Source organism: Denticeps clupeoides, chromosome 6, assembly GCF_900700375.1.
Source record: "Denticeps clupeoides chromosome 6, fDenClu1.1, whole genome shotgun sequence".
In the NCBI taxonomy this organism is placed as follows: Eukaryota; Metazoa; Chordata; class Actinopteri; order Clupeiformes; family Denticipitidae; genus Denticeps; species Denticeps clupeoides.
Genome location: NC_041712.1, coordinates 17,894,999 through 17,922,219, shown reverse-complemented (window position 1 = coordinate 17,922,219; position 27,221 = coordinate 17,894,999). Strand labels below are relative to the sequence as shown.

Here is a 27,221-nt window from a genome sequence, read left to right as displayed (position 1 = left end):
TTTCTTTGTTATGGGTCTTGTCACAAATGAATTATTTGCTTGCGAGAACAATAACTTGGGCCAGTCAATATTGCAGAAAATATTCAGTTTCAGTGGGTGGCATGCTTCACAGTAACATCCAAATGATGGGGCTGTGGTGGCCTAGCAGGTGAGGAAGCGGAGCCGTAATCAGAAGGTTGCCGGTTCGAATCCTGGTCCGCCAAGGTGCCACTGCGTTTGCTCCCCATCAGCATGTGGGTCTGTGTTCACCAGTTTTCCATTATTGGACCACTGCTAGAGATTTGAACCCCCACCTAAGGTCTGACGTTTTGGAGATTCTTTGATGCAGCCTGTCTAGCCCTCGCAATCCTGCTCCCTAATAAACCCCACCCACTGCCAGGTGCCATAGTAACAAGGTCATCAACGTCATCCATTTTACCAGTCAAGTGTTTTTTTCCACATCAGATAATGATTCAATACATTTTCATATGGAACTCTTGATTTAATATTTTAAGAAATTTTTTTGTACACATTTACAAAACTGAGAGTTAACAATGTACAAATTCCCAAGTGCAGTTGTTCAGCATGATGTAGAAAGATAGTTTGGTAATAGAAACCAAAACTGACTGAAGTACAAAAATGAAATCTTAACGGCATCAGGAAGCTCCGGCATCTGTACCATGTAGTACACAACACTGCCAAAACTGCACTTGGGTTTTCCCCAAGAGATGTTAATGTCCCTCAGCTATACACAAATATTAACATGATTAAGAAATATGATAAAACATTGCCAAAACTTTAAACATTCATATCCCCCTTCATTGTGATCACGTTGTGAAACAGTTTTCGGCAAAACAAACTCTTTTCACAGATACACACTCATCATAACACTTCAGGTGCCGGCTATATGGCGTGGATAGAAAAGTCAAACAAAAGGGAAAATAGTGAGACATTTTTGGAAGAACAAGAAGGAAAATGTTTACACACACACGTTGAAACTTATCTAAAAGTTTTCTTGAATTAAAGATGGCGCTCCCTGACCCAATCCATAACACAGAAGCACCACTAGATTAAAAACCAAAAGCCCCAGTTTTATATATATATATATAATCAGATCTTTATGGTCTTTCTACAAACTCACTACTTTAATCCTTACAAATGTACTTTTTAATATACAAGTTCCAATAAAGCATTAGATCACAATGGCTTTGTTACATCCTTGTTAAAGAAATTTCCCATATCCATATCTATATATAGAGTGTGTCTGCATCTTAAACAAGGCTTCATAATAAAACAATGAGTTCCCAATACAAGGCAAATACAGAATTTAATCAGATTGGATACTCATAAATTAAAAGAGGGAGGAGGAAAGCGTAGTTTCTGACGCACGCACAGACAGCAAGAGCCACATTATGAAGACAGATTTTCACGTTATCAGTGTACTCAAGGCAATGGATAAAATGTCTAAATGTCTGTGATCAGCCTTGGCAATGACAAACCTGGATATTTGTTCGGCTCACAACTACAGTGTCTAAATGAGAACAATGTGTGTTAGTGGTACCCCACCACAGCCTTGTATTGTTGTGCACATCAACTATATAAAGTAGTTTGAACTTTTCAATCAAGTGCAAACAACAGTTCAACAAAAGTCTTCAGTGTGATCAATTATTTCGTGGTTTTGCTGTGCTTTCCTAGCCTTGTAAATTCACATAGGAAACTTGATTTAAGAACAGGCTTTCTCAAAAGTTCAAAACACTGATTCTCTTGCCTTGACCAACATTGCTTTTGGTTTTTGATGGGTTCAAGCATGCATCTATCAAACAGTCAAATCAACAACCAATCAGATCTACCTTCAGTCTTTGTCAATTTTAAAACACATGAAGCTTTATTGAAAACTCTGTCAGCTTTGATGAGAGGAACAGACGTCCATCAGAGGGCAGCAAGAGGTTACAGCAGCAGTTCAGTCTCCATACTGCCCACCTACTCCAAGTGTCAATACTGCTGGATATGCCTTGGCATCATCCCCAGGCAGGGCCAGGTTATTTGGAGATCTGTTGTTGCAAGTGCAGAAGGAACTCGTAGTATGACAAGGCCGACTCGGTCCGATCCTCTATCATGTTCTGCATAAACTCAGCCTTGAGTGGACTCTCATCCCTGAAAAATACAGATCAGTGTTTACTCCATGATGAAAACAAACATACAAAGCATTGCCTTGGATGACCATGAACTGAAGGTCTGGAAGATATACTATGAAAAACAGTGCTGATAACTACAAAATGGTCTGAGACCCAACCGATAAACCTTGGATTAATAATAAAAGAGACAAGATTCCAGGGAGGGTTCATTCAAAAATGAGGATGAACCAAACACTGATAAGTCATGAAATTGTTTGGCAAACCTGATTATGTGTAAGATGGGGTAGAAGGGTCTCTGCTCTCTTAGCCAGCCAATGAGAGTCCTTGTCCTCGCAGATTCAGCAGTGTCAAGTTCTGGGAGCTGATTCTGTAACAAATCAAATCACACAGTTTTTCTTGTCACATCACGTGTACTCACAGAGCCTCAGTGTGACAAAAAATAATAAACATATATGTAAATTAATAAATTGTGTGTGTGTTTGTGTATGTATTTATATGTATGAAACAATTTCCCCTATACACAAAAATTAATCATTTAACTAACTCTAGCTGCAAATTAGAGTGACAAAAAAAAGTTTCACACTTGTCTCACATGTGACATGGGACTCATGCCTTACAAAATGCTCTAGAAAAGAGGGTGGCTCTTACCATGCTCTGGGGCAATGCTGAATAGTTTGGAACTCCAAGGACCTGCATGAGGAAGTTGAGGCTGCAATTCCTTCCAACCCATAGGTACATCACCTACATAACACAGAGAGCAGAGCATACCAATGTATACTTGTTCCTCCTACTCTATTCCAGACCCCGACACCACATAAGACGGCATGGAAATAAGGGGGTGGAAAAAATCCTAATCTAGTTATAATTAAAATCAGTATTATATTATTATTCTTTAAAAAAAAAAAAATTAAAAAATGTACTGACCGAGCCAGTATCCATAAGGAAAGCTCCCTCCCTGCTGAGTTTCTCCACAGACAGCTGCAGAATTTTGGGCTGGGGGATTGTTCGGTCATTTATATTCAGCGCACCCTGACAAGAGAAGACAATATATGTTAATATATAATTTTTTAATATATATTTTTAACATACAATTTTTTTTTTAAAAAGCCTTACCTCATCATTCAGGTCATCCACACGGTACAGCACCGGGTGTATCATGAGCAGGAGGTGAGACAGAGGTTGGGACTTCAGCTGGCACATTGCAAACACACGGTCATCCAATCGGGTGCTGGTTCCCGTTCGGAAGGCTTTCTGCAAGGAGAAAGCCGAGTAGACTGACTTAGTCTTCAGAACGTCTGCCACATTATACAGATCATTTCTGAAAATCTATTTCGTGATTTATATACAAGGATTCATGTTTTAAATAAATTCTCATGAATGCAACACTTATATTGTTAAATGGGGTGATTGTGTACCCAAAGCAATTGTTTAGAGCATTTTCATATAGACACACATGCACTAATATTTTACCCTTTTCAATGTATGAACATTAATATAATAAAATAATATTATTATTATAATGATTTTTTTTAGGCCAATTGCCCTGCCCTAGCAAGAATGTGCATCTGCAGGCTGAGACCCAAATACCTGTTTAAGCAGGGCCAGGATGTAGAGAGGAAAGAGGCGGAGACAGCTGGGGACCAGGAGGCCAGGCTGCTGGATGGTCAACACTGACGTTCGGTAGGACGCCATGGAATCGATGACCGCATTGGTCATGGCGTCTCGAGCGTCACTCAGACTGGCAGTCACAGAGCGGTCCACAGCTGTACAGAGGGAATGGAGGCCGGAATGTATCAAACTGGGACACATACATATGGAGTCAATACAACATTCCTAATACTGACACCATGGCTAAAGAAGAGTCCCCGTTTATATATCACAAACTCCAGAACGACACTCGGGGAGGGTAACCATGCAACCCATGCAGACAGCCCAAATGTCTTAGTTGTTCGTACCAATCTGTCCATATTGACAATTCTGATGTGCCACCTGCTAAATTCTGATGTGGCATATGGAGTCCAGTGGCACAGTTCACACCAATTAAAACTCACCCATGCTTGCCAGCAGTCCCGTGATGGCCTGGACATCAGCTCCAGCAAAGATGTCTGACAGCGAGTTCACAACAGGTAGACACATGGTGTGGACTCTGATCCTTCGCTCTCCTGTAAAAGCACAAGACATGCCGAAAATGAAAATCACAGTAACATGAAAATGTATAAACCCCAGATAAATCAAAAACTGTGGACCAGTTTGTTACAGTATAGAAAGTAGAAAGAAAAATCCTCCACAGATCCAAACCATACCTTTGCTGGATGTATAGAGCAGGGCAGCCTGGAATGAAACCACCTGCATGTCCACCAAGTTCTCCTCAATGGACATCTGCACAGCAAAGCCGGCATCTGGGTTCACGTTGGGCAGGGAGAGCAGGTCCGTCGAGCGGACAAAGAAATTCCCATGGAAAGTGTGTATAGATAGGCCTTGAATGAGAAACAGAAAGGGATGAAGGTTGACCCAACGTGAAGTCATACCACTCGCCCGGATGCTTTAACACGTCCTGAACGTATTCGCAAAGGGATGTTCAATACCTTTGGTGCAGCGTATCCTCATAACAGCCTCAAAGCCAATTTTGCGAGTGAGATACCTCTTCAGATCCTTCTGGAAGCGCTCTGTCTGGGATGGGTTATGCTGATTGTGGTATGAGGGGTAATAGTAGATGCTGCCAGCTGAATACCGAGATATTCCACCTGGAGAAAAAGATCAGAGCCTTTAGTTGTGTCTGTAGAAATGGGTTTGGGTATGAGAAAAAAAATGGCAGAGGAGTAAATCGTACCCAGTGAGGCCAGATCACAGTATTGTGAGCTGAGAAGGAACAGGTCCACCGCCACCTGTTGTCCTGAGCAGTCCAGTGCCAGCTTCTTATAAAAGTCTGTGGCTGGGGACAGGTGCTGGATGTCCTACAGAGCAGGCACAGAAAGGACAATTAACAGACCCTCAAATTTATTTGTTTTAGACAAAAATGTCACATCCGATCAAATTTTGGATATGCATATACAAAAATAATCTAATCTAGACAGGTATAAAGAGGTTAGTGTAAAGAAGAGGAATAGTAGCAGAAGATCAGAAACAGCTAGTTGAAGACCTAGACCCGGACCGCTCACCTTGGTAGATGCTCTCTGATTAGGATCTTCTCTAGACTTGAGAGCCCCCACGCCCACAGTAGGAAGCTGGCTCTGGAACACAGATATCCGGCCCCCAGTGGGCGAGAGGAGCTTGAAGGCAGCCTGCAAGGCTGGGCCAAGTGCAGAATGAGTCTCCATGGTCTTACTGAACATCTGCGGTAAACTCTTGAGCAGATCCTGGACCAGCTTCATGAACACACATACACAAAAACAATTTTTAAAAATCCAACGTGTGTGTGTGTGTGTGTGTTTTAAGGTTTTAGGAGAAGAATGTGTTGTGGTGAATTCCTACCTCCTTCGATTCATTGAGATTTATTAAAAGGCTATCTGGTGTTGGTAAAAATATGTCTGCAACAGGAACACAAGAAGCCATCTGAGCACACAGCACAAAGTGTTTACCTATATTCTACACGTTCTGAACAATTTCATCGTAGCATACACGACAATTGTTTGTCATTAGTATTTTATCAGTGTTATTGAGATGTTAATTCACCTTCAATATCAGACACTATGAGCATCTGCGGCTGTGAAAGCCCCTCTTGGAGGTTGTAGAAATGGACCGTGCTGTCAAATGTTATGAAGCCAATTTTAGTCCTTGTGTCCCCTGGAAGCCTGAACAACACACATGGGGATGACAATCAGATAATATGGCCATCCTTTTCACGGTGCTGAATATTAACAACCAAAACCCAGCCCATCAGCTAAGCAGCTGTCTTTCTTTCAAAACGTGGTTATGAGACATTTCTGTGCTAGTTATGAATAAACTTACGAGTTAAGGTTCTCCAGAAGCAACTGACAGACAACATCTATGTATCCAGTTTGCACTGCATTGTGGGATACATCCAGGACGAAGAGGTAAGCAGCTGGTTGTGGTGGTCGTAGCTATGCAATTCAAAGAACAAGCTCTTAACCATACAATACTGCTTTTTATCAACTCACACATGGCCTAAGATGAGAGCAGAAAAATTAATTGTTAATAAAATACAGTAATATATATATATACTGTGTATATTACCATATATTCGGAGGGAGCGATAAACTCAATGGTAGCATTCTGGACTTCAGGTCTTTTGTGAGGTTCTCCGTATGATCGGCTGACAGGATTATACATGAACTCCTCCGGAACTGAAGCAGAAATGAAGAGGCACACAAAACTGGTATCAATGCAAGTATGGCTAATAAGAGTTTAATAAATAACTGTAACCAAACATATGAAGTGAAGCGATTGTCATTGAGAGACAGCACAGCACACTGCACACAACAAAATGGGTCCTCTGCATTTAACCGCTGGTCTGCCTTGTGCTGATACATCTATATCACCACAATTCCACAACCCTCACCGTCGTTGACTCTGTAACAAAGGTTGCACTTCCACCTTCTCTGGTCCAGGAAAGACACAAAGGGGTTGATGTAAGTTCTGCAAGAGCGGCAGCGGACAATGGTGCTAGAGGTGACAACTGGAAGCTGCTGCAGTAGAAATTGCAGAAGAAAAAAAAAATTGGAACCTCATTTGATAGAAGAAGGTTGTAAGGTGTACAGCGAGAAGAGCTTTTATACTGTCCCTTCAGCATACTTTAAGATGCTGAGTCCATCTTTTGCTAATGAACTACTTGTGCTGAAAGCATATTGGGTCAGTAAAAGGTAGAAATAGTCTAAGTACAGCATCAGAATAAAACAAGTATATCCAAAATAAACATTTGTTCACTATTTACATGACCACAACGTCTACCACTTCAACGGTGATCCAAAAAATGTAAACACTTGCTAAATACACTTGTCTTGATAAATTAAACACATAAGATTTTATTTTACAATGGAATTGACATTAAGTACACAATGAACCGCCAGCAAAATGGTAATTTTTTGGCACAGATGAAATGTGTCAGAGCAGGTTAAGGACCTTGGAGCACGGCGACTTACCGACAGATCCTTGAAGGGGTGGAGCAGAAGGCCCAGGGGGAGCTTTGCTTTGTTCAGTAGAGACTGTGTCTGGGGGATACTGGTGAGGGTGCAGCGAAACACACTGCACGACAGAAGGAAGAGAGAGGCGAGATCAGTCAAACACACTGCTGTTCAGCTCTGATCCTTTCCCTGCTGTAGTGGAACGTAAAGGGTCTTGGCTCCTGCTGTTCTGTGATGTGTGTGGGAGTGTTTGCAATCTGGTCTAATGTTGAGCTGTTACCCTACGGGGTGTGTGGCTCCTTTGCTAGGAAATATGCCAAATGAGATATTAAGATTTCTGCACAAAATGCAACTTTGAAATCAAATGACTGCAATCATGGTAAGAGTGTGTGTGAATGCATTTGCATTTACATACATACATACATACATAAATAAAAAAATAAATAAAAAGGACTCACTCTGGGTTGCAGTTGATTTTCTGCAGGTCCTGAGGCAAGCATGGTGTGGGTGCAGTGATGGCGTTGGTGGGCAGCAGGTTGCGTTCCTGCAGCAGGTTGACGACTCTGAGTGCGCTGGGTGTCTGAGACTGCAGACTCAACGTTGCTAATGAGGGGCTAAGCTGTGCTGGGCCGGCTGATGGCTGGGAACACAAAAAAAGTTTACAGATGAGGACAAATGTGAGAAAGAGAAGATGTTGAGGGTTGGTGTGTGTGTGTACAATGATAAGCCGATGCCTGTTCTACCTGTTGGTATGGCTGTGGTGGCTGGCCGTATGGCTGTGCTGGAGGATGCACTGGGCCAGAATTTGTGGGCGGAGCCATGCCCTGGTACCCTGGAGGCAAAGAGGGATAAGACTGACCAATCTGCCTTCCCACTGACCCAGGCTGAGGAGGTGGCGGGGCGGCTGCAAATAAAGTTTTAAAAGAAACGGTCAGAACTACCTGGAGCCAAGCAGACAACAGAATAAGCATTTATTTATCCAACTTCACTCACTCATGGCTCTGCCTCCCGTCTCCACGTGATCAAAACTGTTGGGAACTGCAGCGCTGTGGCCTGGTGTGGGTGTGTGCCTTGCCCCTGGTAAACAGCCATTGTGAAAGGTCACGACAGGTGCAAACCACAGGTAACACAGAAAGGTCACCACACCACAAAGCATGCATCTACTCTAAACCCATTGTAAACGTTACATGGAGGTACACAGACAATACACGACACTGAAGTGGGTGGGTGGGGTGGGGGGTTGGGGTGGCCATCTGTATGGAGCTGTGATGAGGAAAATTACGGTAAGGAAAAAAAAAAAAAAAAAAAAGGTCACACAGAACTTCTATGGACAAAAATAAAGGAAATGAAATGCTACACTAAACAGGCACTAGGAGAAATGCGTTCGACCCAATCACACCTGGCTGGTCAACGTCCCAGTCCGTGCTCTCCACATCACTCTGGGCCGACGCACTACTAGCAACATTCCCACACTGACCAGCTGGCACGACAACAAAGAGCAAACAGATTTATCCTGCTCCTCGGCTATTTTTTAGAATATTCATTTAGAATACAGTATGCCACAAAATAAAACATGTAAAGACAAGACCCTCTCCCAAACTACTAAGCCCATTACTCTGATCATCCCTTAAGGAAACGGTGTCATTAATCATGGTCAACAATATGAAAATGTACTGAGCTGAGAAAGCAACAGACGAGCTTTTACCTTCATTAGGGGTGGACATGGGGGGTGGCGGAGTAGCCGTTCCCAAAGGAGCTGTGGGGGGTGATGTAGGTGCCATGGTTGGTGGCGCGCCATACATAGATCTGCCTGGCTGGTACGTCTGTGTTGGCATGGCGGTCACTGGAGGAGGAGCGGAGCCTGAGCCACATGAAGCATATTAGAAAAAGAAAAAGCACTTAGTGCTCAGACAAACGTTGCGTTTTTACATTCAGACATTCTTCACCACACACCCATATAATTCAGTTACATGATTTGGCGTCAACCATAAATGCACCACTTGTAATTAATACACAAGGAAATGTTTGGATGATTATCAACTTCCCGTGAACATCTGCACTTGTTGAGACAGCACCTGTGCTAACTGAGGACTGACAGCCATACATATCCTGCAGCAGAGACAGTTTCGGGTAGTAATACTACTGTTCTTAGTCCAGAGACGTTTTACAAACTTAAAATATGCCATATTATAAGTACCGGTGTGAATAAAACCATGGAAACTAGGAACCACGCGGACAAGTACACTTGGCATTTTCCACTTACATCCAGACCTCTAATCTGTATATTGAGTTACCCACACAATGCCAAAAAGCAGCAGAGAGTCCCTATACGCACACAACAGGCCAGACAGGAGGCCTTTCTCATAAAAGGGTAGCTTTAGAGAAGAAAAACGTCGAAGGTGAACAAGCAAATTGGTCGAGAAATCTGTGTGTGGGTTATTCTAAAGAATAAGAGCACAGAGCCACAAACAAGTCAGGGTCATATGCCCAAAAATGTATGACATTATATTTCAGATTGTGGCAACCAAATTAATTTAGTAATAATAAAGATAAAAACAGATAAAAAGAGATAAATTGCACCATAATAGTCCAAGCATGATACAGACACTAGTCTCTACTAGGAGTCGCTACGCACAAACCATCTGTCATCGCTGAAGTTACAGCCAATCCTCTTCCAATGGTAGTCCTCTAACAATCTTAGCTCAACTGATCTGGCAAATCCTTGCATGCTCCGCATAATCAACAGATTTCCGGAGCATGTTAACGGCTAAACTGAACCGCGATGCGTGTACCCGTCCGGTGCTTTTAATGAATGCGGAGTGAGACCGAACGCACCGGTGATTTATTTATATCGTCTGTGGAAGCTTCAGGAACGGGTCGGCTGCGTCTGCGCTAGTTTCAGTTCCTGTCCAACGTGCCAACGTGTTCCTCAGCGCGCTTCGCCACGCTGATACGGTGGTTGGTGTGAGCCGGACAGGCGAGTTTTATGTGATACAGGGCCAAGTGTGCGTGAGGCTTGCCAGCTAGCTGAGATGTGATGTAATGGGAATAGAAAAATGTGGGCTGGCTATGGTGTGACCGAGACGCAAAGGTGTAAAGAACAGACCCGGCAGAAACTTTCGGTTTAGAAAATGAAAAGTATTCAGTCATTAACACAGCTGGTCTTCTTATTCTTCCATTTAGCCCAATATTAGGGGACTGTAAGAGCACACCGGTCAGTCAGGTAAGGTCTAAAAACTATAACCTGTAGCAGTAAACCAGTAAATGGCTGCCAGAGAGATAAGTGTCGCCAACTGCTTCTCTGGGTGCAACGTCCACTTCCAACATCAGCAAAGTGAGATCGGTACACTGTGGACAGTCCTCGTGAGTTTATCAGAGAAGGAAGTGCCAAGATAGCGCTAAGTTTGTCCGTATTCGGCAACCCAACGCTTCAACATGAAGAGAGAACTTTACCGTGAAAGCAGTGTTGGATTAATGTAGTACCTGGATGTGACCAACTGTTGGGTGGCCCTGGAGGAAGTGGGTGCCCAGATGGATGAGAGGCATTGTGAAGGACCGTGGTGGGAGGTGGTGCAACGGCGTGGCCCAGAGAAGACTGGTTCATGGCGGGGCTAGGCGGTGAGGACACGTGATTGGCAGGTGGAGGTGTTCCCATGGGAGGACGCGGGCCGTAGTTCCAGCTGGGTGGCGGAGGGTTCTGTGGACTTGTGTAGTAGCTGTTCGTGGCCACTGGTGGGGAAGGGGAGCTCTGGGGCGGCGGGGGTAGCCTCTGGGCTGGAAAGCCAGGCTGTGGTGGTCCTACTGGTGGCCTGCCTTGCATGGGTGGACCAAGGGGGGTCTGATAAGAGCTGACTGGAGGAGGAACTGGGTGATGGTGGCCAGCATAAAGTCCAGGTTGCACAGGTGTCTTGGCTGGCATCTGGTTGAAATACTGAGGCTGGTCTGCCATGTTGTAGCCCTGGTTTCCTGGTGGCATCAACAATGGGTTCTGTGAAGGACCTGGGAAAGCAGAAACGTGGAAAAAAAAACTTGTGTATAAAAAGATTAAGTACAAAACACACAGCTGAATAAGCAAACTAAATAATATGTCATAAACCAAGGCAGGTAGCACATTATTTAAATCAGATGCCACTGTGCATGGTTGACCTGAGTGACCTCAGGTCAAAAAAAAAAACAGCCAAAGCCAATTGGGGAAACATCATGTTCCCAAATATTATACAGAAATCCACAATAATGAAAACCTCTTGCAAACAAATGCAACCTTCCACCATTTAAAAAAAAAAAAAAAAATGGGCGTCCTCACATGAAGCGATATGCCACCCGAGCCGGGAGATTAGACGGCGACTTTCTCGGCGCAGAACGCGAACACGCCTAATCCCGGAGAGATCTCCAGCGCTAAGATCCTCCTCGTCCTGAGACGCCGTTCAGGGCGGCCGTCCAACAAGCCCCAGGTAACCAGGCCCAACGGGCATCAGGGGAGGGAAAATGCGTGGCCGCGCCTCGCTGGTACCCACGAATGCAATTTCACTTCATATACACATGTTTATTATTAATAATAATAAAAAAAGGGCCTGTAACACACCGAACTCAGAACGACATTTATTCTTGGACTTTACAATTTATGATTTCAAAGACTGGCAGTAAACTTGAATAAAAAAAAAAAATAATAATAATAATCTGACAGAAGACTGTGGTAAATAAGAACCCCGCATTCCTCTTCTCTCTTCGCAACAAAGAGCTCATTATGTAACAGATCATCATCTGCAGGCAAAGTCCCTGCTAGACGACGCGGGGATTTATCCGACTTGGAAAACAAAAATCAACCTTTTCACTGCGAGCTGGCGTGATTGTGCGAATAATAAAACGTCCCGCGTGGGGAACACTGAACGTTGTGACACGTCGCGACCTGCTCTGATCAACTCTGGCAAGTCGGATCGGCCGAATCAGCTCGGACGTGCCACATGTACAGCAGAGGACGGAGCCAGTTCCCGACTCGATCGAGGGAAAGTCGACTCTCAAAAACGACAAGTTTAAAACCCACTCCAACACACCCACGCGGTTTCTAACAAAAAAAATCGGCTCTAGCAAACACACACACAAAAAAAAAAAACGTGATCGGAAGGGACAAATGACCGCGGACGCGGGGTTAAACGCAACGTAATTACGAAATTACGGACTTTGGTCTGAAAAGGTCTAAGTTTAAAACCGGTTTCGTGATTAAGCCGACCCGCGTCGACAAGAGCTTGACGGTAAAACTCTTACGCCAGCGTTGTTGGACACGCGTACCGAAAATAACAACACACATCTCGAAATAACAATATACTGTTCATTATATTTGAAACAAACATTTTGCTTAATCTGACATGGTGACTGACTAGATTGTAGCCGACGTCTGTTAGCCGAGCAGCTAGCCGCGGTACGAGCTACGCATTTGCTAACGAAAGTGTTAGCCAAAGTGCACGGCTACAGCGAGACGAGTATTAAAAAAAAGTTGGTGAGCCGACAGCCCCGCCAGCGCCACGCAGATCCACCGCCGAATCCCGACAAAACGCTGCCATCGTTAAAGAAGAGAAGAAGAGGACACCTACCGTTGGCGTAAGCCTGCCCGTCCGCCCCGTTCTGGGAGTTGAACGCGGCGTTTGACATCTTGAAAAAAACACCCACACCTCACACCGGGACCAAATTTAGAGCCGCTTCGGCGGTGAAGAGCTAACTAGCGGGCTTCCGAACGAGAGAAAAATATATATATACACGCTCCGGGCGGCGGAGGCTCTTTCTTTTTTTTTTTTTTTAACCCCCACAAACTCCGATGCACGGAACGTCGCGATCCGACAGGACAAGTTACCGACGGACCGAGGCCATTGCCCGTCTTACTGGGGGGTTCGGGCCCTGAGAGTCTTCTCTTCTTACACAGGAAGTCGGGATCACCCTGCCCAGGAAGCGGCGAACGTCGCCCGGTGGGAACTGCGCCTTTTGCGCTGGTCTGCGGCCTGTGCCGAGGGCTCCTTCGTGCCGCGAAACCCCGGTTGTTGTTTAAGAGCGACCGATCCCGGATCGGCGCGCCGCGGCCTGCGCTTTTCACCGCGGCGACGTCACGCCGCCTCGAAGCATGCGCAATTGGTACACGTGGCATTTCCTGTGCAAGATCGGTGCCAATCGAGTAGAAACATTCGACGGGGCGACGCTGATATCAAATTGTTAAAAGCGTCGAGCGGCAATGGGTATTAAAATAATACATTTACAGCATTTATCAGACGCCCTTATCCAGAGCGACTTACAGTCAGTAGTTGCAGGAACAGCCCCCCCCCCGGAGCAAGTTAGGGTTAAGAGTCTTGCTCAGGAACACAATGGTAGTAAGTGGGGTTTGAACCTGGGTCTTCTGGTTCATGGGCGAGTGTGTTACCCACCAGGCTACCACCTCCCCTAGTTATAATACGGTGCGAGGCACAGATTTTTCTAACAAAAATAAATTCTAATTATACTGGTCTATATGTAAATCGAAATGTCTAGACGAAGATGGCCAAGCTTTTAATTTAAATCAGCCAAACAACGTCTAGCAGCTGACTTTGAAACACACACATTGTCCCAGTCGGACACGTTACGCGGCGACACATGCCGGAAGTGGCTGGGCAGGACTGGGGTCTGGTCGGCCATTGCTGCGTCGTGGCTCAGTAACAAAATACGGAGGCAGCGAAGAGCCAGTGGGACGCAGTCGCTGGTCGCGCCGGAGGCCGCTTTTACTCTTTAGACCCAGGCCATCGTTCTGCAACCAGACCAGTCGGCAAGTACTCGGCCGTGCGATTCCACTCGGGCGAAGTGTTTTGTCTGTTCTCCTTCTTAAATCGTGTGAATTTGGCGGTAGTGGCGAAAGGCTAACTCGGCCGGCCGGCTAGCTAACCCGTACGGGCGAGTTCGGAAGAGGAAGCGTCTGTTCTCCCGACACTTTTATAATAACAATAATCATTATTATTATTTTTGCAGACATAGGGTGAGATTGGTCGACATTAACGTCGACTGCCGGACATCTGCTCTGAAACGTAATTTCCTCGAGCGTCGCCGACGTTAGCATCGCTAGCATCCCGTGACACGTAGCGGCGGTTTCGGCGGCCCGGTGTATGTGGCCCCCTTTATTATTATAATTTTTTTTACCCTCCCTCACCCTGCCCGCAACGACAGCGCGTTTTTTTACGCGGCGTCAGCGAGGCTTCGGTCTAAAAAAAAACCCGCCCCGGTAGCTGGTCGGCCGAACCGGTCCAGATTAGCGGTTCGACGCGGTTATGTGTTTTGTATCGCGGGGAAAGAGCCGACTGCCGGGTCGTTTCCACGGGTTTCGGCGCCCTTTTAAATCGTGTCCGAGTTTCCCGTGAACAGTTGACGTTTCTGGTGATCTTCTCTTACTCTCTGGTGACGCGTCGATATCCGCAAATTCATTTATAGGGAATCACCTGATAAACACGTTCCATTGAGCGTGGCGATCTGGCCTTACGTGGTGTGGATTTTTTTTTTTTATACTTGTTTTTTAAGTAATAAATCGCCTGTAGCTGTTCCACTTTTTCCATTTTTTTGTACACACGTTCATCTCGTAGGTTGCCGCTAGAGGTAGCCAGCTGCTGACGTGGGCCTCTGCCCTATTTACGTGCTCTTGACCTTTGCCCTCATCAGGCTGTTTGAACGTTGTGTAATGAGAGACTTTGGATAATGCGATGCCCGTAGGCCACATTTACCAGCCGGGCGATCCGTGGCACAATTGTGGCTCTATTACAGAATCGTGCTGCCTGTACCTGATTTATTGACTAGGGTCCTCTCCTTTTCTTTGGTGTTGGGGGGGGTGACAAACCAAACCTGTAGTCACCTTCACTTTACCGTTCCTGGCTAATTTGTCACACTAAACCATTCATTCTCTATTAATAATTCCCAAAAATCTGTAATCTTATTAAACATACCTGGAATGCACATATTTGTGTTGGGCGTGTGCTGGTCTGGATAGGATTGCCTTTTACCTGGAATCCCATTACAACCAAATCTCCAATATGAATATGGAAGATTCAGTTTTGTGCAATTATTCCATGTACGAGTCTTCTTTTGGTTCTCATTGTCCTTGTTGGTGTTTTTACAGGGTTCCCAGGCTACAGATATGTCCTTCATATTTGATTGGATTTATAGTGGTTTCAGTAGTGTACTGCAGTTTTTAGGTAAGTTTGTCTTGTCTTTTTGTCTTTCTTCATGCTGTCAGATCGGAAGTTATCGTTGGTAATGATTTGGGCAAAAAAGCAGCTCGTGTTGACAGCATTCCGCTGAACCCGGTCGCTCTATCTATGAACATTGTGCACACAGACACACCTACACAGTTGTCAGGCAGGTACTGATCTTGTCGAGCGAGATGTGACCTGGATAAAAAACGCCCAGGTTGCAAGGCCTGTTAGTGGGCGTGCTCCTCGTCTGACGCCAGATCCCCGTTACGCCACAGGTTGCAATTTCATCCTGTCTTCTAAGTATCACAAGTAAAAAGTTAACTGTAGAACTGCTCTTGCACTGCGTTTTAGGACTGTATAGGAAATCAGGAAAGTTAGTATTTCTTGGACTGGACAATGCTGGCAAGACGACGCTACTGCACATGCTGAAAGATGACAGATTGGGGCAGCACGTTCCAACCTTACATCCTAGTAAGTTGTTGAATGAGAGTGCCACATAATTTGGTTGTTTGCTAGACATCGCAGTAGGAATGCTGTTTTTAGTTTTTCAACTTCCTGCTCACTTTCGTTTCTGTAACAGCATCAGAGGAGCTGACGATTGCTGGCATGACCTTCACTACCTTTGACCTGGGAGGTCATGCACAAGGTAAATATGATTTTCATTATAATTAAGTATTTAAAAGGTTGTAATCAGTTTAAACTTTCTGTGTTTCATTTACGTTTGCGCCATAGACCAGGACTGCACATGGCAAATTATTGCACATTGATTTTTTAAAACAGGGTACAACATTTTAAGAATAAAGTGATTTATTTCACTCTGAATCTGAAAGTTAATGCCCACAGGGTTTGCAGGGAATCAGGAAATTAGTTCTACGGCTGTCCTACATGTTTATTGCTCTTAAACTTGAATAAGAGTGAAATTATGTCAGAAGTAGCATTCAATAAAAAAGTAAAAAGGTCGCCAAGAATACTTTCTTAGATTAATTGAAAGAATGCAATAACCAAAGTAAACATGGGTGCTTAAATAGTGCTTTATTGCTTTTATTAAAATAAACAGCAACAGAAGGCACCATGGTGCAGGTGATTTTACCGGTGGCCAGTACCACAAAAAGATATTTTAGGGAGGTGATATAGTCATATATCACACACATATTATTACATATCACATCAGCAGGGATTTACAGTGTCTTGGGTTTCACGTCATTGACATCCTACACCCCGTGCACTCACGATATGGAAGTAAGCACACTAAGGCGTCCTCTTATAACCTTCTCCAACACAGAGTATAAAGTACAAATTACAGAATAACTTCTTTCTAGGTTTAAGTACACCCACGTCTTTGATGATGGGTGTACTGTTGAAACAGTTTTGCATCAGTCTATTTTTTACGCTGACTTAATTGATGTCAGTTCCATACGTTAGTGGGTCCTGAACACACATCTGAATAATGTGAACTGCCTAAACAGTCTCTTGTACATTGTACTTTTTTTCGTTTTGTTTTTCTTGCATTCTTATGTTCGTATTTTGTTGAACAGCACGAAGAGTGTGGAAAAACTACCTTCCAGCCATCAATGGTATCGTCTTCCTTGTGGATTGTGCGGACTTTGGCAGACTGGCAGAATCTAAAACAGAGCTTGATGTGAGTAAAGTTTTATATAGGTCATAAATACAGTTTCATTGGAGCTGATGGGTGTAAAAAAATTAATGTTAGTCAGTCACACAATATACACAGAGAGGTTGTATGCATGTATGTATATTCTGGAATCATATTTTAGTGTGTTGTGTATCTATTCCAATGGCTTCTAGTTATTGGAATAGGTACACAACACACGCATTTGGCACCCTAAAGCACATGTCAAACCCAGCCACTTCTCGCGAGATCACTTTGTATAGATCTGTTGCTCGGGTCCGGTGATGTGAGCACTTTGCTGACAAACTGAGCGCCCTACGCACTGACTTTGCACGCCGCTTTGGTGACTTTCAAGCTGGTTCACAACCCATTTGTTGTCAATGTGGGACCTGCTCTTGTGCAGGTTCAGCTGCAGTGTATAGATCATGTTCAGCAAGGCAACTGAAGCACTGCGGTCCCCTGAACTGACAACGATGGCCGAGATTTGCATTTAAATTTCATTAAAAAAACCAATTTATTTAAAACATGCAAAACAATCACCGAAATATTTACAAGCAGTGAATCATACGGAAAGGATAGGTACTACAGACATTTACTGCACAAGCTTGACCCGCCTGAATTGCTAGTGGTAGCATGAGACTGGGTCGACAACCCACACAAGTGGCTCAGGTAGTGCAGCTCATCCAGGATGGCAAGCGTAGAGCATGGAGGCGCTACCAGGAGACGTGGAGGAGGCCATAGGAGGGCAACAATCCAACAGCAGGACCGCTACCTCCACATTTGCGCACGGAGGAACAGGAGCAGCACTGCTGCCTGCAACATCCTCCAGCATGATCGGTTGGGCAGTGGGTCAACAATGGTGTGGGCTGGCATTTCTTTGGGGGCCGCACAGCCCTCAGGAGATCCCACATGAGACCATCCGCCACCTCATCAGGAGCACGCCCAGGTTTTGTAGGGAGGTCATACAGGCACATGGAGACCACACACTACTGAGCCTCACTTTGACTTGTTTTTAACGACATTACAGGCTGATCCAAGTTTGATGTAGGGCTTTTTAATTTTGACTGTCACTCAAATCCCGACCTACATGGGCAGAAAAATTATTGATGGAAATCTAATTTCTGTGTTATTTTGTTGTCAGAAACTATGTATAGAACAAAGTATTTAATAGGGACGTTTCATTCATTCATTCAGATCTAGGATGTCTTGTTTTTGTGTTCCTTTTATATTTTTGAGCAGTGTATAATGTCTCTTCAGACCATGTACTCAAAATATAAATTGCATAATTACTATTATAGCACTATTATCATTAATCGCACAATCTGATATCGCAATTAGATTAGTCTTGCTGCCCTACAGAATTGTGAACTAACATGTTACCCACACGCGTTCCTTTTTGAAAACAGGCCCTAATGACAGATGAAACCATTGCAAACGTGCCTATCCTCATCCTCGGCAATAAGATTGACAAGCCAGACGCCATCAGCGAGGAGAAGCTGCGTGAACTCTTCGGATTGTACGGTCAGACGACAGGCAAGGTGAGCCTGTCGACCACAATGTGTTTTCCTCTCAGAACAACGGTGGTGGTTCTGGCCGTGCTGTGACGTTGCGGTCTGGTGTGAATTGCAGGGCAACGTACCCATGAAGGAGCTGAACACAAGGCCGCTGGAGGTGTTCATGTGCAGCGTGCTGAAGCGGCAGGGCTACGGCGAGGGATTCCGCTGGCTCTCCCAGTACATTGACTAGAGCCCCAGTCACCAGGGGGCGCACCAGGAGCCCGGCTGATCCACCACACCATGCTCAGTCCCATGTTTGGTTAGAAAAGTCTGCCTCCGCAATCAAATCAAAAAAAGAAAACATACGACCCAATAGACTTTTATTGGTTGAACATTTGGTCTGACACTTTTTCCGCCTAAGATAATAACCTACCATTGATGTTGCAAATGGGTTTATCTTCAATGAAAAAATATTCCCCTACCAAATGTTTCTTCCATCTCAAGAAGTTTCTGTGTGAAATGCAAGACAACTGAATATGATACTGATGGTGTTGGCCCCAGCAAGTTGAAAATATAAATCCAATAATTTGCTTTTAACGGAAGAATTAATTTTCTGGCGTTTCTTGTGCTCCCACCATGGTTTCTGTTTTTTTTTTTTTTTTTTTTAAACATTATTTCAACTCTAGCATATAAATATATATATTCATATTATATATTTGGCCACAGACATATCTGCGAAGGATTTGTGTCTAACAGTCTACAGCTTGCCCCTGCTGATGTATTGGAAACCTTTGAAAGTAGCAGAAGTGCGTACTAATTTTTGAACTGGAGTAACGCTCAGAATGGACTGCCTCCGTGAACTCCACATTCATTCTCTAGGTTTATGCTCGAGTGTAGACTCACACATTCACTGTGTTACCAAGTGCTACCTGAGGTTTGAGACAGAAATGGCAATAAATCTTCACGAAGACAGCAGAAAGTTTCTGTTGTCAAAATAAATGTTGACTTTTTTTTTTTTTTTTTTAAATGGCCCAGTAAACTGGGCCGGTGGGGAGTCAACATTTTCACAGACTTCACAAGTGTGAGTAGCAGGACGGGAGCTGTGAGATCGAAGTAAAGGTTCTAGATCAACCTGTGCTCGAGGCTATCAGGTCTGACACATTGTCAACGTTGCAGAGAAGCCGTTTTTCCATGATGCTTAAGGAGCTTGCAGTGAGGGAACCAGATTGTGGGGCCATTTAGAGGAAGAGAGCGAGTGCCGAGTTGGTGTTGGAAGCTCAGAACTCGGAGTAGACCAAATGAGACACTTAAGAAGAACCAACAATATATTTTATGAGGGGATTCCTGAGTAGCTCCTGATTTGATTGATGTGCATTACAAGAACTATTATGCATGCCTTGTTCCTTAATTTTTAATGACTACATACAGAGCATAGCGAGTGACATTTTTAAAAACAAGGGATCAAATGCCAAATTAATGTGTTAGAGGATAGTTTCAGCGTTTTTTTTTTTTTTTTTTTTTTTTAATAAAGAGGTGTAATGGAATGGCACATAATCCTTTCATTTTTGTTTTGTCCCCTTGTTGTCACTTTCATTCCATGAGCTGTTCCATTTAAAGAAGAAACCGTCATTTGCATCATAAATTGTAATAAATGTTTGCAATGAAAAACAGATTGGTGTTCACATCTGATTTTAATGCTTGTCGAGTTGGGCGACGGGAGGGAGGGGGTTGACATTTGCATTGTGAATCTGGTTTTGTGACAAGTGCCTCTCTACAAATATGGCCACCAATGTTTTATTCCTGTCATTATTGTAAAAAGTGTGTAATTAGTCATTAAAAATTATCCAAATGTTCTACATTGCGGGTCTTGACTGGGCTCCCATGTTTTTGGTTACGGGTCACGCATGCCATTCTCCACGCTCCTGATCTAGTTCTAGCTCCCAACACAACTGGGACAGGCTAATGAAGGTTAGTGGCCTTTAAATACCAGGTTCTTTTGTGTTGGGAGCTGGACTTTTTAAGGTTGCTGTGTGAACGCAGGTTCAATTGATACCCGTCTCAGGGCTTTTTGAGTTAAGGGGATTATAGAATCATATAAAACGATTATTAATGCCTGCTGGCCAATGAGGTGAAGCCCCGCCCATACGAGGGAACTGTCAGAAGTCCAACCCAATCCTCAGGCAGCGTAAACATAAAACGGGGCGGAGCGACTGAAAAGCCAGCAGTGAAACTGTAAAAACTACCTGTGAAATTGAAAGTCTCACAAGTGAAAAGGAATAAGCAAGATGTAAGCAAAATTACAACTTAGCATACCATATTAATTTATGGTATGGTAAGCAGTAATTTTGACAACCTATGTTTTTCTTATTTTACATTTTAATGTCTTATTTTTGTTCAACATTAGGAAAATTTTGGCACTAATCTGATTCCGTACTTTTGAACCTTGAGCTAGTGGCAAGAGCGTAAATGACCCGGCCTCACATCTTGTGAGACCCTGTGTGTGTAGTTTGCATGCTCTTCCGTAGTTGTGAGTGAATGGTGTGTATTGTGTGCGCCCTACCCTTGGTGAGTCCAAGATGTGGGATACATACCAGACCTTCAGTGATTCCTAACCACTGTTGGTGCAGCGCTTTAAGAAACCAGATTAAGTTCCCTCATTTGAAGGTGAAGGTACGCCGCCGACCTTTTCTCATGACCCTGGATTTACTGGAGAGCTGAACCTGCATCCCCCACCTCACAACAAGGGTTCAATTTACTCCAGGACACATCAATATGGTAATTTATTGCAAACCTGCTCTGGGCAGATCAAGTACTGGCCTTTAAGCGCTCACCTGTGCTAAAATGAATTAAACTTTTCCAACAAACCTTTCACACAGTATGTACAGAAAGTATTCAGACCCCCTTAATTTTTTCACTCTTTGTCATATTGCAGCCATTTGCTAAAATCAATTAAGTTTATTTTTGGTACCTCATTAGTGAAAGTGAAGTGATTGTCATTGAGCAAAGCACCGTCCCCACACACTGCTCCCTGGGCGCCTGTCATGGCTGCCCACTGCTCACCAAGGGTGATGGTTAAATACATTTCGTTGTGTCACCATGTGCTGTGCTGCTGTGTATCATTTACGGTTCCGTTTCCTTAACCGCTAGGCCACCACTGTCTATGTCTACACAGCACCCCAAATTGACAGAAAAACACAGAATTGTAGTATTCAGACCCTCAGTGTTTAGTAGAAGCACCAGTTTGATTTAATACAGCCATGAGTCTTTTTGGGAAAAGATGCAAGTTTTTCCACACCTGGATTTGTGAATTCTCTGCCAGATTCTTGCCAGTTGTGGCCAGTTTTAGGTATCTCCATGGAGGCTCAATTGGGTTTAAGTCAGGATTCTGGCTGGGCCATTCAAGAACAGTCATGGAGTTGTGCTTAGAATTAAGGCACAAACGTTCGAGCTAGAATTCATCATAAAGCCCTGACTGGTGGAGGGCTGAGGTTGATGTTTGACTTTCTACAACTTTCTCCCATCTCCCGACTGCATCTCTGGAGCTCAGCCACAGTGATCTTTGGGTTCTTCTTTACCTCTCTCACCAAGGCTGTTCTCTCCTGATAGCTCAGTTTGGCCAGACGGAAGACTCTAGGTTTTTGGTCGTCCCAAACAGCTTCTATTTTAGGACTATGGCGGTCACTGTGTGCTTAGGAACCTTATTTTCTCTGCATTGTGAGCTGTAAGGTCTTATATAGACAGGGGGTGTGGCTTTCTTAATCAAGTCCAATCCGTATAATCAAACACAGTTGGACTCAAATGAAGGTGTAGAACCATCTCACGGATGATCAGAAGAAATGGACAGTACCTGAGTTAAATATAAGGGTCTGAATACTTAGGACCACGTGATTTTTCAGTTTTTCTTTCTTAATAAATTTGCAAAAATGTGAACAATTCAGTGTTTCTGTCAATATGGGGTGCTGTGTGTACATTTAATGAGGGGAATAATACTTAAATGATTTTGCAAATGGCTGCAATATAACAAAGAGTGAAAAATCGAAGGGGGTCTGTACCCACTGTTTTCCACACATTGCGACTATGTAGAGGAAATATTCTATTTACTGTATGACTTTTATTTGTATCACCTGATCTACAAGCTGCTTAAATCTTGACAGAATAAATGTTTCAGTCACTGGGATTACATAAAATTGACAGGCTGTTTTCCTGTGAGCCTGCAATCAAGTCTGGATTTAGGTGGTTTATTACTGGTTCTTAGTTGCTATTAATAAGTGTAACTAATTATCTGAAGCTTTGAGAGAGTTGCTCCATGATAAATTAATAATATTATGCTATAATCCTTCTTCACAAGCATTATTTCCTCTTGTCTTAGTAATTGTCATTGGGAGGCTTAAAGTACATCATTGACTTTCTCATCAAGCTGTTCAGTGGCCTCTTGTGCTCTGTGTATCATGCAGATTCCTCTCCAATCTGAACAGATATTCCGCAAGAAGATGAAAGCTATTACAGAAGCAGTTCTGAATTTAAACTTAGCAGGAAAATGCAAATTGCAACATAACAGTACAGGTGGCTGGAAATGTGAGAACAGAAACCAGGTTAAGATCTACCGATCCGCACCCCACTTTTTTACAGAAATACAGAAATGTATTCCAGCATTCACCGGCCTGTCAGTGCCAAATGATCTTATCCAAGTCATCTAATGTGCACTGAAGCTGTGTTTAAAGCCAATATTTGTCAATGTGATACAGCTTAGCACACAACATGCCACAGATGCCCTTTTGGCCAGACCTGCATTTCAGGTGCCCACGACTGCATTATGAGCCAAGTGACCAGTCCAAGGTGCTGAGGGTCACAGAAGTGAGCAGATCTTTCTTGTATAAAGCTCTGCAGTTGTGGAACGGCTTGCCGGCTAGTGATCGGTATTCAGACAGAGTCTCGGCGTTAAAAGCCTAAACTGAAAACACGTCTGTTCACTTTGTCCGTCTAATAATTCTGCTAATGCAGCTAAAAATTTCACAGTTTAAAACATAGTTACTTAGTCAAACACAGGTAGTGCTCACTTCACCTAAATAAGTCAGTCCTAGTTAGGGTACTGGGCCGCTATTACAGTAGTATTCCACCATGTTTCTGCACCAGTTTACATACTACATACGTGCCACTGATTCTGCTTGTCCTCTTCAAGGCACACTGAATCAAGCACCTAGACAAACTCTACAGTCTGATGATGAGACCACCAGAGAGGTACAGATGTAGAGCCACAACGACCCCAGGCCCTGCCAGCCTAAAACAGACTAATAACTCTGAACATCAGCAAGGACAATTAGAAATAATGGACTTCCTATTCGCATGACTTTTGTTAACCCAGTGTTCACAGTAACACTTCAGTGATGCCCATTGCTCTTGTTACCATGGAAGGGGGTCCTTCTCTGAATTAAAAGTAAAAAGTAAAAGTGAAGTGATTGTCACATGTGATACACAGCAGCACAGCACACGATGCACACAGTGAAATTTGTCCTCTGCATTTAACCCATCACCTGAGTGAGCAGTGGGCAGCCATGACCGGCGCCCGGGGAGCAGTGTGTGGGGACGGTGCTTTGCTCAGTGGCACCTCAGTGGCACCTTGGCGGATCGGGATTCGAACCGGCAACCTTCTGATTACGGGGCCACTTCCTTAACCGCTAGGCCACCACTGCTCTGAGTCGTGGGGTCCAAGTTTGAGGGGTGTCATCAGTAGTGGCTGTAAAGTGTGAAAGTGATTTTGGGCTATACAAAACTAAATTGTTGTTGTTAAATATATAATTAAGAAAATTAATATGTGTAATCTGTTCATTTAAAACAGAGCATGATTTGTGTTTGTACATTTTTTGTGTATGATATTGAATTATTGTAGAATTAATTTTCACAGATTTATGAACTGCTTGAATAGAAACACTCACTTGAAGAAAAATTCCAAGCTGGTGTGAGAATGTAAGGCAGCAATGTGCCAGGCATCACATTTTCAGTCTTGGGCTCTGATCTGGGCACAGTGGGTGCTGTAAATTTCCCACTTGTGGGACTAATACAGGATCATCATCTTCTTCTGCACTCAATATCATGAGCACCTTTTCCTAACTCCGTTTTGACTGCATTTATTTAATGCCACTACATCATTTTATCTCTAAAAAAAGACTGTGAAATCTAAAGATGAACAAGGATTTTCACCAAGCAGGATTTCTCTTTTCAAGACAGATTAGGCCTGATATAAAGCCATCCGTTTTAAATTAATCTGAAAATCCATCTAGAACTGAGAAAATACAGAGTAGTAACATTCTTCTTTTCTGATGGCATGGACAAGTTTCAAGATGACAAGAGCTTATTGGGCTGTAATTATGAAAGGATTGTTCAGGGTGCATGAGACATCATTTTCCGGTCTTCAACCCCAGTAAGAATCTTTGGGATGTGCGGCAGAGGATTTTAAACAGTGGTTTGACTCTCCCATCCTCTCCAACACAAAATGGACTTAAAAATTGAACTTAAATTAACTTGAAATGAGATTTTTTGACAAAAATTAACATTGCAAAAATTGTCATGATGAATGCCTACAATCAAGCCTTATTTCCCTGAAGCAGGAGGACTATCAGGAAGCAGCCCAGGTGGAAAACTCCTACAAATCTGAGCTTTATCTCCTACTTATGAATCTTGGCTTACCATCTGCTGCAATTTAACACAGACACAGCTTAGTCAGCTGTTCTAAATAAATCTGACCTCCTTTCAACTCAAAACACTCATCAAAATCCTGTTTTAGAATAGAATTGAATAAAGTAGTACTCAGATAAATGCATTGCACAGTGTTTTTCTAAGCTACTTGCACAGTACTGTGTTAGCATCAATAGGTGTCTCCCACAGACTGTTTAAAGCATGTGAGAACCGTGACTAACTTATGTTTCAGATGTGCCCGCAGTTGAGCCTGTGGCTGAGCTTTCTCTCTCTGGGACATCTGCACCCAGGGAAAGTGGGGCATAAACTGTTCAGCCAGTCGCAGACCAGAAGTTTCTTTTTTTCACATTTACTGCATTACAATTAGTAGTTACAGGGACAGTCCCTCTCTGGAGACACTCAGGGTTAAGTGTCTTGCTCAGGGACAGTAAGTGGTAGTGGTAGTAAGGTATGGTAGTAAGTGGGGTTTGAACCTGGGACTTTGTGGTCGTCTGGTTCTGGCTCAGTCACACAGTCCTGCAAGATCAACTACAGTAGGTCTACTCTGCACACTATGCCCTTATTGCACACTAATTAGTGCCTTTACACATACGAAGTTTAGCAGTCACAATAAAAATGTGATTTCATTTTATTTTGGGTTGTTGTTGACTGCGGACACTGAGACACTATACCGGATTTGTTTGATGAATGCTTATCATCCTAAGCTCGGGTATATAAATGAATGGATCTCCCAGCAAGAAGTACCTTGCAACAAGTAAGGGAATTTGTGCCTCAAATGACTGGGAGCCAAAAATCTGCAAAAACAGTGAAATCTTGGCAGATGTTCTTCACATCTGCACTGTAATGTTTCAGAGAAACCTGTGTTTTAAACGGAAGCTGTTCCTCCGCTGAACGTCCTCAGTGGAGCAAGTGGCCTGTGGCATCAATCACAGTGCCTGGGTCCATTATGTGGACAGGAGATCTTCGTCATCATTGATGGTCTGTCTCGGCACGATCACTCCTCTGGTCTAATCGGGGAAGCACTCACGTCTCTCGGTTATTTGGAACGTGATCTACGTGCCATTCAATACTTCAGTGGCAGAGCTTAGTGCTGCATGTAATGACACTGTTGATCCTTATTTACATCACGCTGTCACAGTTTAAACCACAGCTGGCTGAATAAATTTGCATGTAAAACTTCTACTTCCAATCCTTCTACTTCTTGAATGGGAACATATGTGATATATTTCATTCTGTATTGTTACTTTTATACAAAAACCCAAATACTTGACTCAACCATCTCAAAGTCTCAGCCTAAAATGATGCATATGGACAGTGTAAATAATAAAGTGGAATATGGATATTGGATATAATCAGCTCATTAGTCATATTTTTGTCAAAAGCTAAATTTACCTGTGCATGTGTGTTCACACTGGCATGGCCACAAATCTCTAGTTAAGGAAGAATGGATTCTGGAGGCCATACTGGACATGAAAGCTCGAGGCTTTTGGAAACTCTAATGTCTCTGCCAGAATCCACTTCCAATTCTCAAAGGCAGCGGTGCCTGTTGCCATGGGCATTGCTCGGTTTTCGCCTCGGAGGCCGAAAATAGAAATGTTGACTAACCAGGCCTGTCTGGGCTGCACCAGCTCTGCCTATGAAATCTGGCTGGGATGATCATTGGCTGGATCCTCCCCAAAAACACTGGTGCCCTGGTAATTGTAGTCTTCCTGCTGTGAAGTAGTCAGTGGCTGTTCGGAAATGCGGAATCTTGGTGTGAGGCACTGTGACCGGTGCACAGCTCTTCTACACAACCCCAGATGCAGGTCAGCAGAGAATAGCAGAGCAAACCCTTACAGATGAGTGAAAGAAGCCTGAACAGTGTAGTCTGCTGGGAGGCCTGCTCTTTCATCTCCTGTTGAATAACACACACACACACACACACACACACTTGGCCTAGACAGCAGGTTGGCAGCACTGTCAGCAAAAGCCTACAAAAGAAAACAGTGAAGTGCAGGGAAACAGGAGTCTGACAG

At 43.7% G+C, this 27,221-nt stretch overlaps 2 protein-coding genes across 3 annotated transcripts; one reads left to right on the top strand and one right to left on the bottom strand.

Moving 5' to 3' along the window:
- Window positions 1–460: 460 nt before the first annotated feature.
- sec24a (SEC24 homolog A, COPII coat complex component) lies at window positions 461–13,245 on the bottom strand. Of its 2 annotated transcripts, XM_028984370.1 has the most exons (24): window positions 12,784–13,245; window positions 10,679–11,194; window positions 8,901–9,056; window positions 8,595–8,675; window positions 8,189–8,272; window positions 7,939–8,099; window positions 7,654–7,835; window positions 7,214–7,316; window positions 6,634–6,760; window positions 6,309–6,418; window positions 6,063–6,175; window positions 5,787–5,905; window positions 5,586–5,641; window positions 5,273–5,479; window positions 4,945–5,068; window positions 4,700–4,858; window positions 4,418–4,591; window positions 4,166–4,276; window positions 3,702–3,877; window positions 3,228–3,365; window positions 3,039–3,143; window positions 2,763–2,855; window positions 2,378–2,481; window positions 461–2,133 (listed from the first exon to the last, which is right to left on the bottom strand). In XM_028984370.1, the coding sequence occupies exons 1-24, from the start codon at window positions 12,839–12,841 to the stop codon at window positions 2,019–2,021; spliced, it is 3,372 nt and encodes a 1,123-aa protein (XP_028840203.1). In that variant the 5' UTR covers window positions 12,842–13,245; the 3' UTR covers window positions 461–2,018. The 2 variants fall into 2 exon arrangements, with proteins under 2 accessions (XP_028840203.1, XP_028840204.1); XM_028984371.1 differs by lacking the exon at window positions 8,595–8,675.
- A 580-nt stretch (window positions 13,246–13,825) lies between these two features.
- Window positions 13,826–20,183, top strand: sar1b (secretion associated, Ras related GTPase 1B). Its single transcript, XM_028984678.1, has 7 exons — window positions 13,826–13,976; window positions 15,312–15,387; window positions 15,739–15,858; window positions 15,968–16,033; window positions 16,923–17,026; window positions 18,424–18,555; window positions 18,647–20,183. Exons 2-7 carry the CDS (start codon window positions 15,330–15,332, stop codon window positions 18,761–18,763), a joined length of 597 nt encoding a protein of 198 aa, XP_028840511.1. The 5' UTR covers window positions 13,826–13,976; window positions 15,312–15,329; the 3' UTR covers window positions 18,764–20,183.
- Window positions 20,184–27,221: the final 7,038 nt, after the last annotated feature.

Excerpts from the sequence above, each read along its gene's own strand:
- sec24a (XM_028984370.1), bottom strand. The coding sequence starts at position 12,841 with ATGTCAAACGCCGCGTTCAACTCCCAGAACGGGGCGGACGGGCAGGCT. Across the intron at positions 6,419-6,633 it reads TTGTTACAGAGTCAACGACG|TTCCGGAGGAGTTCATGTAT; the intron begins GTGAGGGTTGTG and ends TTTCTGCTTCAG. Across the intron at positions 5,480-5,585 it reads ATCTCAATGAATCGAAGGAG|CTGGTCCAGGATCTGCTCAA; the intron begins GTAGGAATTCAC and ends GTGTTCATGAAG.
- sar1b (XM_028984678.1), top strand. The coding sequence starts at position 15,330 with ATGTCCTTCATATTTGATTGGATTTATAGTGGTTTCAGTAGTGTACTG. Across the intron at positions 15,859-15,967 it reads CGTTCCAACCTTACATCCTA|CATCAGAGGAGCTGACGATT; the intron begins GTAAGTTGTTGA and ends TTTCTGTAACAG. Across the intron at positions 18,556-18,646 it reads ACGGTCAGACGACAGGCAAG|GGCAACGTACCCATGAAGGA; the intron begins GTGAGCCTGTCG and ends TGTGAATTGCAG.